Genomic DNA, 15,281 nt, shown 5'->3' with positions numbered 1-15,281 from the left:
TCTCCAGACAGCTACAAATGGGGTTCAGATTCATTTGACTGCCCCCTTCCCATTCAGGAAAGGAGCATTCCTATCACCCCAAGTAGAAGAGGGGTTGATAAAGGGTCCTGGGCCTCAGCAGTGGTGAGACCTTGACAGGGATGTGTGATCTTAGTCTTGGGGTATGCCCACACCATTTCCCCCAGCCAGGACAGGGTATGTGAGACCAGAGAGAAAACAGCTTTACCAGGAACCACCCTGGGTCATTTACTGGACTAAAGGCTTCTGAAGACAACAAGAGGGCCAGGGAGGGAGCCCAGCTTCTCTCCTGGCTCTTGAACCCAAGGCCCCAGCTACAGGGGGCTAACTGGCAGGCAGAGACAGCATCTGCATTATCCATCCCTTGCAGGATCAACAACATGAAGGAAGCTTCCAGAATAGGGCTCTGTAGTCCGTGGGCTTATGGGCCAAGTACCCGGAGCTCCTCACAGCACCTTGCCTGGGTTCATGAGGCTTCTGGGGTCCAGCATGACCTTGAGCTGCCGCATGGTCTCCATGCCCACAGCACCAATCTCCTCCTGCAGTAGCTGCCGCTTGCCCAGCCCAATTCCATGCTCCCCAGTACATGTCCCATGGAGTGCCAGTGCCCGCCTGGGATACCATGAGAAGGAATCCTCAGTGGGCTCCTCTCCCACTTCCTCGGCCCTCCCCACCCTGCCCATCCCGGGATCGACTCCTACCTGCCCAGCTCTTTTGTGAAGGCTATGACCCTGCGGTGTTCCTCCTCATCATCCGGGTTGACCAGCAAGATGCAGTGGAAATTGCCATCACCCACATGCCCAACAATGCCTCCTGGGGACCCAGAGGGCTGAGCTGTTGCCTTCAGCCTTCCCTGCCCTTGGACCAGGCAATGATCAGCCCCAGTGCCTTCCCACCTCACTCCAGGTAAGTAGGCGAAACCTGTAAGTCCTGAGGTCTTCAGCTCCTCCTTGGTCTGCACCAAGATCTCCGGCAGCCGGGAGATGGGCACACACACGTCAGTGGAATAGCCCTGGGACAGAGGGCAGACTGGTGAGGCTTTCCCCATTTGGTTTCAGCTCTTGGTATCATGGAAGGGAACAGCTTGCTCTTCTATAGATAGCTGTACCAGGTAGTGTTCCCCAGGCCTTGCCAGCCCAGGCCTTCACCACTGCCCTGGTTTCCCACCCTTGGCTTTGTGCAGGTCCCCCTCCCCGGCTGCACTCCCGAGCCTCTGCTTGAGCTGCCTGGAACCCAGCTTCCTCCTCCAGGTTGGGCCAACCCTTCCCTCTCTGAGGCCCTTCCTCTAGGAGGTCTTCCCTCTGTTTACAACTCCTAAGAGCATGGCTGCGGCAAGGGCTCCCTAGTGCTGGCTGGACACTAGACAACCTCTGAGAAACAGCTTGGTGGGTGGTCTATGAGCCCAGCTTCTAGTGCCTGCTCAGCTAGCTCAGCCCGCTGCTTCGTTCGGTACGATAGTAGGCTGAGGAAAGGTTTATGGGCTGAACTGTGGACCCCACCTCCATCCCCATCCCGCTCACCTTGCAGCCTGGAGACAGGGCCAGGAGCGCGTACCAAGCATTGTGCCGAGCTGCCCAAAGCTGATTGCGCTCCTCAGTCTTCTTGGCCCAGGAGAAGTGAGAGGCTCCGTTTTCCTGGGTGATCCTCTCTGCAGTAGGGGGAAAATTGACCCAGGCCCTACACCAGGGCAGCCCAGGCTCTGCTGCCCAACCCTCAACACACCTGTGCGCTGCACCTGCTCTGCCAGTGCCTGCTCAGAACCATGGAACTCCAGGAAGAGCGTGGGCGCCACAGTGCAGCTCAGCTTGCTGTACCTGTTGCAGGCATCCATAGTAACGTCATCCAGGAACTCTGGAACCAGGAGAGGGATGCCCAGTGAGGCCTGGCCTTCCCAGGGATCTCTTCTGTGGAGCCCACCCCAACTGTCTTTGGCTCACCAATGCGGGCCACAGGCACTGCAGCCTGGAGCATCTGGACAGTGCTGTCCATGGCTGCCTGGACACTGGGGAATGCACAGGTGGCAGCCACTGTGGCTTCAGGGACAGGGTGCAGGCGCAGGGTGGCAGATGTGATGAGGCCCAGTGTCCCCTCAGAGCCCACAAAAAGTCCTGTAAGGTTGTAGCCAGCTGCACTCTTCCTGGGCCCCAGGGACACATAAGGTAGGTGAGTGCCCAGGCCGTGTAATGAGGGATTTCTGCCCAGAAGTCTGAAGCTGGAACCCAGGACATTATTCCTTAGCCCCACCCCCACCCCGCCTGGGCTGGCCTCCTGCAGCCCCAGTTCCCATCACAGTGCTGGCCACGGCTCCACCCAGACCAGCCTTATGCAGAAGCGCAAACCCCAGCACCATCCTCTGGCCACATGACAGCCCTCCCTAGCCACTCACCAAGCCAGGAGGGCTGCTGGAGAGACCCCTTCAGAGCTCGCTGTGGCCTCGGGCCAAAGGTAGAGGACACTCACCTGAAATGACGGCCCTGGCCCGCAGTGTGAAGCAGCCTCCCATCGGGCAACACTACCTCCAGGTTGAGCACATTATCCCGCATGGTGCCATAGCGCACAGAGTTGGTGCCCGAGGCCCCCGTGGCCACCATGCCACAGAGAGAGGCATCCGCACCTGGATCTGGAGGGCAGAGAGCAGGATAGAGCAGGTGGGGGAGGCCCTTTCCCCCTGGCAGGTGGGGAAAGCAGGGTCCTCTGAAGCCCCAGAAACAGCCCAGACTCCTTCCAGCCCCCAGGGCCCCAGGAAAGGTGCAGGAGCCCCAGGCCTACCCACGGTAAACCAGAGACCACTGTTGCGCAGGTAGGCATTGAGAGCTTTACGGGTGACACCAGGCTCCACTACCACAGAGAAGTCTTCTGTGTTCAGCTCCATGATCCGGTCCATGTGGGTCAGGTTAATGCACACACCGCCCTGGTGGCAGGGGTGCCAAGAAGGCCAACTGATTTAGGTCTCTGGGCTAGGCACAGACCCCAGGACTCTAACCCATAGCTGAACCCCCAACAGCCAGACCAGAGTCCCAGAATTGCAGGTGGTAGCCACAAACACGTCCAGTGAGGTGAAGCAGACCCCAGGCACCCCGCTGTACCTGCACAGCGCAGACTCCGCCCTCGACGCCGGTGCCTGTGCCAAACGGGATGATGGGCACACCGTGGTCATAGCACAGAGCTGCCAGCTGACTGACCTGGTCCACATTCTGGGGCCACACCACAGCATCTGGAGGTTGGCACCTAGAAACAGACCTCAGCGGGTTAGAAGTGAGTGGCACCCTCTAGTCCTGCTTTCCACGAAGCCTAGAGGTGTCACAGGGCCTGAGGCCACATGGCAAACAAGAGGCAGAGAGCACCCTCAACAGAGAATGCCACAGCATGCCAAAACAGGTGGGTGGGGACGAGGACAACAGGGATCTTGTTCCAGCAAGGGTTTCTGATACCTGTGTATAGACTCATCCTGCCCGTGATGCTCTCGGACGGCAGCAGCAGTGGACACCTGGGGGCTCCCCACGATGGCCTTCAGAGCCTCCACAAAGCCCTTGCTGAGTTCGCCCTTCAGGGAAGAATCCCATTACCAAAGTTGCCAGAAAGAGCTGGGGCGACAGCACGGGCTCCCACCGGGGGCAGGAGGAAGGGGCTTGTCAGGTGGCATGATGGCCTCACAGAGCTTGGGGAACTTTAGACCGGATCCCCTTCCCTGTTCCCTGCCCCACCGACCTTCGACCCCCCGGAACAGTAGCCCCTCCAGGGGAACAGCCACCGGGTTGCAGCACGGAGCAGCGGGGCCATAGCTGGAACTGCAGTCAGTTTGAGCACAGTGGAGGTGAGGGCAGATGGCAGCTGGTCACCCCTACTCAGCCCATTGGCTGTGCTGGGGGCGGAGCCTGTTTAAGGTGGAGAAGGCTTAAGGTGGCCCATGAAGACTTTGCCAGGTCAAGGAGGCCAGTGGGTAACAGGGTCAACACTTGTGAAAGACAGGTGAGACTTACCAGATGCACTGGGAAACAGGGCTAGCAGTCACTCCTGTCTTGAAAGGCTGCTGCAATGGCTTCCTGTGGCCTTTCAAACACAAACTCCTTGTAGAGGCCTTAAAGATTCTATTGACCTACTGATCCTACCCCACTTCCTTCCAACCTCCTCTTTGACCTCTAGGCCTCAGTTTCCCTTTCTGTTCCAGTTCACCCCAACTCCTGCCAACTCAGGGCCTTGGCACATGCTGTCTGTGCCCTCTGCCAGGAACCATCTCCTGACTCTGCCTGGCAAACTCTTTCTTACCCTGCAAGTCTCGGCACCAGTGTCACATAGAGGGCTGCCATCAGGGCCATGCAAATGGAAGTTCAGGAAGGGCCTTCCGCGGTGGAATGGGGTAGGGCCATAGGGCACGCCAGGAAGAGCAGCACACGACCAGATAGGTGAAGAAGACTTCACAGGCCTTTCGCTCCCGACACCCCACCTCCATCCCCTGACAGCCCAGGATCGCACTGGAGTGGGGTGGCTCTGTTCTCCCACAGCAAATCCGAAGAGCCCCTTGCTAACATCACTGAGATAAAGCTATATGCAGCTTTGTTTTTATTCCTTGGAGTCAGAAATACGAACTCTTTCCTCATTTTACTTGGGTTCTCACCCTGATAACATATGGACAAGTCTGTCAAAAGACAGAATTATAACAATTTAGTTCTGGATCTAATTGGCTTTTATTTTCTTTTCATGAACTGAGCAGCCTCCAGTTCTACAGAATAGAAGGAGAGTGCCCTACTGGGCCACTGCAGAACATTGGCTTTTGTAAGGTGGAAACAGAGAAAGAACAATTGGAAAAAATAAAAGTCATTGGTTAATATCAGTTTACTTTTTGGTAAGGGTTAAAGCAGAGGGAACTTCCTTCTTACGCTGATTCAGGTAGACCGTAATCTATTGGGGAATCTGTCTATCTCCTTAAACTTTCAATCTGATTATGTGACACTTAGCATGAATGACTCCATTTTGATTTGGTCTGCCTAATGTAGGTGCTCTTTCTAAAATGATGGCCTCCCAAGGTTTCTGTTCAAGGTATTAGTATGAAGTTCTGCTGCTTAACTGTGTGCTGCTTTTGTCTCAAAAAAAAAAAGGCTTACCGTTAATTCAAAGTCAAGATTCAGTGAAAGCCCACACAAATTTGATTCATTTGTCTCCATTTTTTTTTTTTTCCTAGTGCTGGGGATGGACCCCAAGGGCTCGAGCAAGTTGAATAAGCACTCTGCTACTGAGCCCCCATTTTTCTCAAATCTTTTAAAATCGACAACTATTTTTCTCTCCCTTTTTTTAATTTTTTTAAAATTTTTTTATTTTTTTCATGCCATTTACTTGTTTAAAAAATCTGGGCCAGGGCTGGGACTAATCCCAGGAATCTCAGTGGTAGAGAGCTTACCTATCACATGTGAGGCACTGAGTTCAATCATCAGCACCACATAAAAATAAATAAAGGTATAGTGTCCATCTACAACTAAAAAACAATATTTTTTTAAAAACTGGGCCATTTGTTCTATAAGAATTTCCACGTTCTACAGTTTGTCCATTCAGCTAGTCATTTACCAGGTGTGGACTTAAGTTGTGGGGCTTGCAATATGAATTGCTAGCCTCTCATTATACAGGTCTGTGTAGAACTTTAATCAACAAATATCTCCACTTCTGTATTGCATTAACATCGGTTCATGCATATAACTACCTGCTGCTGATGTAGTTCTCCATCTTAAAAGATTTAGAAGGGGCTATCCAGGTCATTTTGCTTTAATTTAATAATAAGCCATTACTCTAGAGTGATTGTGTAGGTACCTCGCTAGCAGTCAGGGTGGTCTTGTTTTAAACCTAATGTGTGTGTTTTGCGGGGGTAGGCTTAGGAAGGTAAACTGTTCAGGAATTTTCTGCACTAGCTGTGTAGAAGAGCAGATAACTAGTGCTCCTCTGGCATTAATCCCAGGAACCACTAGCATTGTGGGGTGCTGCTAATCTAACATGAACACAGATGCTTCATGACAACCATTACAAGCATGTACAACTGCATAATGTTCTCTCTTTTTTTGCGGTTCTGGGGATTGAATCCAGGGCCTTGTGCTTGACAGGCAAGCACTCTACCAACTGAGCTATTCCCAACCCATGCATAATGTCCTGGCACTGTATTTTGAATGACATTTATTTATTAAATAAATTGTATGTTTTAAAAAAAAGAGATTTCCCCATTCTGCATTTGGATGAATGTATCTTCGTGGTAATATTTGATAGATTTCTCAAATTTCTCTCTTTCTTAAAAGTGATTAGGCTTATGATGCTGCCCTGTCATTCAGTTTTCTGTGCTGATGAACATGTTCTCTATCTATGCTTTCTGCATGGAAACCACATGTGGCTGTCAACACTTGGAAGGCAACTAGTATAACTGAATTTTTAATTTCATTTCAAGTTCATTAATTTTAATTTAGAATGACTACTGTGTTACAACAAATCTAAAGAATTAGATTCAGATTCTTTTTTTTTTTTTTTTTCAGGTCAGATGACTTCATAGATGTACTCTACATTTTAGAATAGGTTTACAATCTTAAAGATTCCAGTTGGAGGTAGGCATGGTGGCGCACACCTGTAATCCGCAGCTCAGGAAGCTGAGGCAGGAGAATCACAAATTCTAAACCAGCCTCAGCAACTTAGTGAGACCCTGTCTCAAAATTAAAAATAAAAAGGGCTGGGAATGTGACTCAGTGGTAAAGTGCCTCTGGGTTCAATCTCCAGTACCACAAAAAGAAAAGTTTTAAACTTATGAAAACTGAGAATTGAATACAGAGTTCCCATTTTTACACCACCAACCACACAGTTTCTCCTATTACTAACATTTTATATTAATTACTCTAAGCATATTTGTTATAGTTAATAAACAAATACCAGAGGTACTTTACCACTGAGTCACATTCCCAGCCCTTTTTATTTTTAATTTTGAGACAGTCTCGTTAAGTTGCTTAAGGCCTCACTAAGTTGCTGGGGCTGCTCTTAAACTTGCAATCCTCCTGCCTCAGCCTCCCAAGCTGCTGGGATTTTAGGCATGTGCCACCATGCTTGGCTAAAACTTTTCTTTAAAAAAATTAAATCTAGCTGGGCGTAATGGCACACACCTGTAATTCCAGCCACTCAGGAGGCTGAGGTAGGAGGATTGTGAGTTCAAAGCCAGCCTCAGAAAAAGGAAGGTGCTCAGCAACTCAGTGAGACCCTGTCTCTAAATAAAATATAAAAAATAGGGCTGGGGATGTGGCTCAGTGGTCAAGTGTCCCTAAGTTCAATTTGTCCCCCTCCCAAAATTCTAAGGCTTGGAGTTATAGCTCAGTAATAGAGCACTCGCCTAGCATGTGTGAGGTACTGGGTTTGATCCTTGGCACCATAAAAGTAAATAAATAAAATAAAGATATGGTGTCCATCTACAACTAAAAATTTTTTTTAAAATTTAGTCTATAACTGGATCTGCAGGCACCTTGATCTTCGGTTTCCCAACCAACAGAACTGTGAGGAATAAATTGCTGTTCTTTAAGTAAAAAAATAAAATGTCTTTTAATAAAAAATAAAATAAAAAACCATGATCAGTGAGGGAGATTAGTCTACCAGATAATAAAACACACCAAAAAAACCCCCACCATAATTTAATGTATGGTGAGGACATTGGGTGTAACTCAGTAGGGAGCACTTGCCTAGCATGCACAAGGCCTTGGGTTCCATCCTCAGCACCACAAAAATAAAATAATAAAATAAAATAAATAAAATAAAATGTAAAAAAAAATAGGATAGTCTTGGAGTATGAATAGACATAAAGACTAATGGAACAGAATATAAAGTTCAGAAATTTACCCAAATATGCACAGAATTTTAGCATATGTTAGAAGAAAATAGCATTCCTTGAATTGGTATGTTAATGTAAATTATCCAGTAGATTGCTAAATCAACAGGTATAAAATTGCAGCTATACAAGATGAATAAATTCTAGAGATCTGTATAATACTGTTCATGTAGCCAGTGCATGGCACACTCCTGTAATCCCAGCAGCTCAGGAGGCTGAAGCACGAGGATCAAAAGCTCAAAGTCAGCCTCAGTGACTTAGCAAGGCCCTAAACAACTCAGAGTAGACCCTGTCTCAAAATAAAATATAAAAAATGGGCTAGAGATATGGCTCAGTAGTTAAGTGCCCCTGGGTTTAATTCCCAGTACCCTTCCCCCCGCAGCAAAAAAAAATACTATATTGTACATAAAAATCTGTGAAAAAGATGAATCTCATGTTAAAAATATTTTGAAAACCAGTGAAAAGATGCAATAATCAGCTCTTTCCCCCATCTTGGAGCCTGTGGAGGCCTGCTGGGAACAGGCTTCTAGAAGGCAAATATGTCTGGAAGCCTGTGGTGCAAAGTCATTTTTGCTGGCTAAAAGCGGGGTCTTCGGAACCGAAGGGAGCACACAGTTCTTCTAAAAATTGAAGGTGTTTATGCCAGAGATGAAACTGAATTCTACTTGGGCAAGAGATGTGCTTATATATATAAAGCAAAAAACAACACAGTGACTCCTGGTGACAAACCAAACAAAACCAGAATAATCTGGGGAAAGGTAGCCCGTGCCCATGGAAACAGGGGCATGGTTCGGGCCAAATTCTGAAGCAATCTTCCTGCTAAGGCCATTGGACACAGAATCCATGTGATGCTGTACCTCTCAAGAATTTAAACTAATGGAAAATAAATAAAAATGGATTTGTGCTCTTGTAAAAAAAAAAAAAAAAGGAAAAATGACGCAATAATCAATAAACAAAAGCATTACTGATTCTTTTCTTCTCTTCTCCTTCTTCTTCTGATTGAACAAAGGGGCATTTTCCATTGAGCTATATCCCCAACCCTTCTTAATATTTTTATTTTGAAACAGGGTCTCGCTAAATTGCTTAGGGCATCCCTAAGTTGCTGAGGCTGGCAGGTAACTTGCAATCCTCCTGCCTCGACCTCCCAAGTAGCTGGGATTACAGGTGTGGGCCACCATGCCTAGCAGTATTGCTGGTTCTTCATGATCACATTCCTGGGATTTGGTAATGTTTAGATGACAGCCATGTATTGAGAAAGTATGTCAGGTCAGTTGTCTAACTTGTGTTAATGGATTTTAATATCAAAAACTAATTTGGAGGGGCGAGGGCTATAGTTCAGTGGTAGAGCACTTGCCTAGCATGTGTAAAGCACTGGGTTCTATCCTCAGGACCACATTAAAAAATAAATAAAATAAAGGTATCGTGTCCATCTACAATTTAAAAATATTTTTTAAAAAGCACTAATTTGGGGGCTGGGGATGCAGTTCAGTGGTAGAGTGCTTAACTAGGATACGTGAGGTCTTGGGTTTGATCCCACCACAAAACAACAAACAAAAGACACTCATTTTGTTTCTTCACTTATTTGCTACTGAGTCAGTTAGCTATTGCTTAGTTACAAACTACCCAAGGCCCAGATGCTGAAGACACTAAACATTTACTCTTACTCATTAGTGCACAGGTCAGCTGCAAAATCCTTCCACTGGTGACCAGACTAACCTGATGTATCTTATTTACCTGGGGCTTTGGACCAGCCCAAGACTTTATGCTAGCAATGCAGAAACACTGGGTAAAAGGATAAACAGCTATGTGTATCCATATGATGGAATATTATGCAGCTTTAAAAGGGAAGGAAAACTACTCCTAGCTACTTTGGAGGATGAAGCAGGAGGATTGTAAATTCAAGGTCAGCCTCAGCAACTTAGAGAGGCCTTGTCTCAAAATAAAAAATAAGGGACTGGGGAGATAGCTTAGTCGGTAGAGTGCTTGCCTTGTAAGCATAAGGCCCTGGGTTGGATTCCCAGCACCCAAAATAAATAAATAAATAAATAAAAATAAAAAATAAATTAAAAAATAAAAAATAAAAAGGGCTGGGTATGTAACTCAGTTGTAAAGCACCCCTGGGTTCAATCCCCAATACCACCAAAAAAAAAAAAAAAAAAAAAAAAAAAAAAAATGGAAGTAAATCCAGCTGTGCTTCAACATAGTTGAACCTTAAAGACGGTTTGCTAAGTGAAATAAGCCAACTACACAAAGATAAATACTATCTTACTATACTGTATGATTCCACTTAACATATGGGACTTAGAGTTGTCAAAATCATAGAGTAAAAGAGTAATTGCTGGGGCAGGAGGGAGGGGTGGATGGGGAGTTCATGTTTAATGCGAGTATACAGAGTTACATTTTTACAAGCTGAGAAGCGTGGTAAAAAGGGATGGTGGTGATGGTCAGGTAACGTTATAGAAGTATTTAATACCACTGAACTGTAGACTTAAAAATGGCTAAGATGGTAACTTAAGATGGAACATATATATAGGTATATTATATATATATAATATTTATATATATATATGTATATATCACATTCCTGGGATTTGGTAATGTTTAGATGACAGCCATGTATTGAGAAAGTATGTCAGGTCAGTTGTTTTTTTTTTTATTTATTCGTTTTTATGTGGTACTGAAGTGTCGGACCCAGTACCTCACGCATGCTAGGCAAGTGCTCTACCACTGAGCCACAACCCCAGTCCTAAGATGATAACTTTCATACCTGTATTTTACCACAACAAAAAAAAATGGGGGCGGGTGGGGGGAGATAGCTCAGTTGGTAGAGTGCTTACCTTACAAGCACAAGGCCCTGGGTTCAATCCCCTGCACTGCAAAAAAAAAAAAAAAAAAATGGGGGGACAACACTGTCAACCAACACCCCCATTCCTGATGTGACCTCAGTGGTGAACGCCACCTGACACTATGTATTTTACTCACTGTTTATTTCCCCTCCCCCCAACTACAGCACAATCTCTGGTACAAGCTAGAAAACAGAACATAAAAGGACAGCGAGCTCATCTATTCACAATTGTGCCTTACTCTGCGTCTCCTGCCCAGCAGGTGCTGGAGGGCCTTGACTGAAGGAACGCTGCAGGAAACAGACACTTGGGGGAGAAACCTATACCTGTTACCTACCTTACATTTGAAAACCTGGATGCTAATATTTGACCAAAAAAAAAATTTTTTTTTTTTAACTAGTGATTGAACCCAGGGGCACTTAATCACTGAAATACATCCCCCGTCCTTTAATATTTTATTTTGAGACAGAGTCTTGCTAAGCAACTAGGACCTTGTTAAATTGCTGAGGTTGGCTTTGAACTTCTGATCTTCCTGCCTGAGTCTCCCCAGCTGCTGGGAGTATAGGTGTGCACTAGTGTGTCTGGTATGACCAAAAATTCTTAAAAATTGACCTTCTCTAGTCAGAGTCCACATAAAGGAACAGAAAACTAACAATTTGGCCTAGTATGTTTTATACTGCTGTAATAGAAGACCAGATTTGGTCATTTATAACAAACAGAAATTTATTTCTTACTCTTCGGGAGGCTAGGGAGTACAATATCAAGGTGCCAAGGTCTGACCAGTGTTGTCTGGTCCTAGTAAACAGGGAAAGGCAAGAGAGTACAGGAGAGAGCGAGAAATTGAACTTGAACCTCAAGTCCTCTCATAATCTGCATTAGTACACTAGGAGGGTGGAGCCCTCCTGACTTAAACACTCTGCTAGGGCACTCTGGGGGTTGTTTCCGCCATGTGAACTGGGGTGGCGGGTGTGGCACATTCAAACCACAGCATAATTAAAACAACATGATCGGGAAAACCCAGACCAGGTGGAAATTCTTCAGAATACAGAATACACTTAATGTTTTTGGAGGGGGAACCTTTATATTAAAAGACACCAAATAATTGCAGTATATTTGGATCCTGAGTTTTTAAGATTTATTTTTAAAATTTGTATTTCACACAATTATTTGTATTTGCCTGTGAACAACTGGTACATATTTATGGAGTACATTGTGATGCTTTGATACGTGAATACAATGTATAATAATCAAATCAAGGTAACTGGCATTTCTTTCTCCTTAAACATTTATCATTTCTTTATATTGGGAACCTTCAAACTCTTCCTGCTCTTTATAAAGTATGTAATAAATTGTTGCAAACTATAGTCACCCTACTGTGATGTAGAACACTGGAACTTATTCTCCCTGTCTAGTGGTATTTTGGTACCTGTTATCCAAACTCTCTCTCCCCTCCCTCAGATCCCCAGTTATTTATTTATTTAGTGAAATTTGGAACTGAATTCAGGGCCTCACACATGCTAAGCACTCTACCACTGAGTTATATACTCAGTTTGTTATTATTTTTGTTTTGATACAGGGTCTGACAATGTTACCCAGGATGACCTCGAACTTGTAAACCTCATGCTTCAGCTTCTCCAGTGACTGGGATACAGGCAAGCATTACTGAGTTTTAAAAATCTGGAGTATGACATTTATTATAAGAATTTGGAAATTTCAAGATCAACTAGATACTTGAATAACATTAAGGAAATATTGTTCATTTTTTATATGGGCTAAGGGTATTACGATTATGCTTGAAGTGAGATCTTAGGTCTCCAAGAACCCTTTCGGGGAATCCAGTCAGTCAAGATTGTTTCAGTAATAATTCTGTTATAGTTTGGATCTTCAATGTCTCCCAGAGGTCCAGGTGGGCACTTGCTTATAACTTATTAAATTTAATTATGTATGTAGCTCAGTGGACACTCTACCACTGAGCTACATACCCACCCTTTTTATTTCTTGTTTTGAGACAAGATCCTGTTAAGTTACTAAGGCTAACCTTGAATTTGAATCCTCCTACCTCAGCCTCCCAAGAAGCTGGAATTACAGGTGTGTACCACCACACCTGGCTACTCATAGAAGTTTTTTTTTTTTTCTGAACTAAATTTATTCTATAAATTTGTCAGTTAGGTCCTTTATAATTTATACCTTTGGTGTGTTACCTTTTCATCCAAATAATATTACATCTAATAATAATAGAAAAAACATTCATTTATCATGTGTCTATAGCTACTTGGATAGCTTCCATCTTAAAATTTAAATAATGAGTCTAACTCCTATTTAATTGCTCTGATGGGCAACTGCAGAGCTCTAACATTTTTTCCCTTCAGATTGTTAGAAGCCCAACTGTGATATTGGAATATGCCAGTCTTTCACCAGTACTCTGAATAGACCCTCAATTAATACATACTTCTACATCTTGATTTGGGTTTTCTGGAACCAGTACCAAAAAAGCTTTATTATTTTATTTTTGTAATACTCCTTTTTTATCCCCCAGTACTGGGGATTAAATCAGGGTGAACCGAGGGCCTTGCACAAGCTAGGCAAGCCCTTTTTTATTTTTATTTTGAGACCAGGTCTTGCTAAATTTCCTAGACTAGCCTCGCAATTGTGATCCTCCTGCCTGTTTCCCAAGTAGCTGGGATTACAGGTGTATGCCATTGCACATGGCTCAGTGGTTAAGTGCCCCTGCCCCAGTACCAAACAACAACAACAACAACAACAACAACAAAATGTCCTGGAGTTAGAGGCGAAGCTCAGGGGTAGAACACTTGCCTGGCAACTGTGAGGCCCTGGGTTTGGTTCCCAGCACTACAAGAAAAAAAAAAAAAGGATCTCAAATAGGTTTCCTTTTGTTTTGTCTTGTTTTGTTCTGTTGTATTGAGACAGGGTCTAGCTGTTTTGCATAGGCTGACCTTGAATTTGCAATCCTTCTGCCTCAGCTTCCCTGAGTAGCTGGGGTTACAGGCCTGTGTCACTGTACCTGGTTAGTCTGTTTTTTTTTCTGATGAAGTATGAGATTATTCCACTGAACAAAATGATAACCAAAAACCGTGCAAGCAATACACAATGAAAATGCCTTGCTGAAACTTTGAATTCTAGAAATTTACAGACCTGTGCAAACATACGTCAATTCAGTTTACTTTTTGTTTTTTTATTGTGATAAAATATCTAATATGAAATTTACCCCTCTTTTCCCCTTCTTATTTTTTGTAGTGCTGGGTATTGAACTCAGGGCCTTGGACATGCTAGGCAAATGCTGTGCCACAGAGCTATCCCCCAGCCTTAAATTTGCCCTTTTAAGTATACAATTCAGTTACCTTGAGCACAGTCACAATGGTGTATCACACTATTATCTCTTTCCAGGACTTTTTCATCATTCCAAAAAGAAACTCTAAATTATTAAGCACTAACTCTGTTGTGATGTACTGTTGCGTCTTGGGTCCAGAGCAATGAGACTGACCAACCATGGGCTGAGCCTCTGAAACCATGAGCCAAAATGAACTTTTCCTCCTTTAAGTTATTCTGGTTGGGTATTTGGCCTCAGTGAAGAAAAACTGACTAATACACTCACATAAGTGGAATCATACAACATTTGTCCTTTTGTGTCTGGCTTAAATCATTGGGCATATTTCAAGGTCCATAATGTGGTAGCCTATACAGAACTTCATTCTGTACATGGATGGACACTGTGATGCACACCTGTAATCTCAGCAACTTGGGAAGGTGAGGCAGGAGGATTGCAAGTTCAAGATCAGCCTCAGTAATTTGAGGAGACGGTCTCAAAATAAAAAATTAAAAGGATTTGAGGATGTAGCTCAGTGGTAAAGCACCCTGGGTTCAATTCTCAATATAAACAAACAACAACAACAACAAAAAACTAACCTTACTCTTACCCTGCCATCCAGCAATGCTATTATTAACCCAAAGGGGTGGAAAAATTATGTCCACACAAAAACCTGCACAGGAATTGAATAGCAGTTTTATTCATGATTAGCAACACTTAGATACAACCAAGATGCCCTTCAGTAAATGAACAGATGAATTAACTACTGTATATTCAGGCAGTTGAAGATTAGGCTGTTTGAGAGAGGGAGGGAGGGAGGGAGAGAGAGAGAGAGAGAGAGCACGCTATTATATCAAATCATGTAAAGACATGGAGAAAACAAATGCATATTACTAAGTGAAAGAAGCCTATTGGAAAAGACTATATACATATAATTCCAAATATGTGACATTCTGGAAAAGGCAAAACTAAGGAGACAGTAAAAAGATCAGTGATTGCCAGGGTTGGGAGGAGGAAGGGATAAATAGGTTAAGCACAGAGAAGTTTTAGAGCAGTGGAAATATTCTGTGTGATACTGTAACAGTAAACACAGTTATTATACATTTGTCAAAACCCATAGAATGTGCAAGAAGAGTGAACTCTTGCAGGGTGGCATACACCTGTAATCCCAGCTACTTGGGAGGCTGAGGCAAGAGGATCACAATTCAAACCTAGCCTGGGTAACTTAGTGAGACTTAGTCTCAAAATAAAATATTAGAGA

General features: G+C 44.5%; 1 protein-coding gene and 1 pseudogene across 1 annotated transcript; one reads left to right on the top strand and one right to left on the bottom strand.

The window, feature by feature from the left end:
- Positions 1–217: 217 nt before the first annotated feature.
- Positions 218–3,850, bottom strand: Ldhd (lactate dehydrogenase D). The gene is made up of 11 exons (XM_047528308.1): positions 3,727–3,850; positions 3,450–3,562; positions 3,105–3,246; positions 2,788–2,929; positions 2,479–2,638; positions 1,956–2,155; positions 1,741–1,869; positions 1,539–1,666; positions 940–1,030; positions 720–831; positions 218–630 (listed from the first exon to the last, which is right to left on the bottom strand). The coding sequence occupies exons 1-11, from the start codon at positions 3,796–3,798 to the stop codon at positions 465–467; spliced, it is 1,455 nt and encodes a 484-aa protein (XP_047384264.1). The 5' UTR covers positions 3,799–3,850; the 3' UTR covers positions 218–464.
- Positions 3,851–8,391: 4,541 nt separating this feature from the next.
- LOC124967618 (60S ribosomal protein L35a-like) lies at positions 8,392–8,724 on the top strand (annotated as a pseudogene).
- The last annotated feature ends 6,557 nt before the right edge of the window (positions 8,725–15,281 follow it).

The sequence above is a fragment of the Sciurus carolinensis genome, chromosome 16 (genome assembly GCF_902686445.1).
Source record: "Sciurus carolinensis chromosome 16, mSciCar1.2, whole genome shotgun sequence".
NCBI lineage: Eukaryota > Metazoa > Chordata > Mammalia > Rodentia > Sciuridae > Sciurus > Sciurus carolinensis.
Note: the sequence above shows the minus strand (reverse complement) of the source record. Positions and strands in the feature narration are given on the sequence as shown.

What these genes read in the sequence shown, in the direction of transcription:
- Ldhd (XM_047528308.1), bottom strand. Translation starts at nt 3,798, where the DNA reads ATGGCCCCGCTGCTCCGTGCTGCAACCCGGTGGCTGTTCCCCTGGAGG. An exon ending in TGGTCTCTGGTTTACCGTGG is followed by an intron (nt 2,639 to 2,787) that starts GTAGGCCTGGGG and finishes TCTGCCCTCCAG; the next exon opens with ATCCAGGTGCGGATGCCTCT. An exon ending in GGCCAGGGCCGTCATTTCAG is followed by an intron (nt 2,156 to 2,478) that starts GTGAGTGTCCTC and finishes CCTGGGGCCCAG; the next exon opens with GAAGAGTGCAGCTGGCTACA.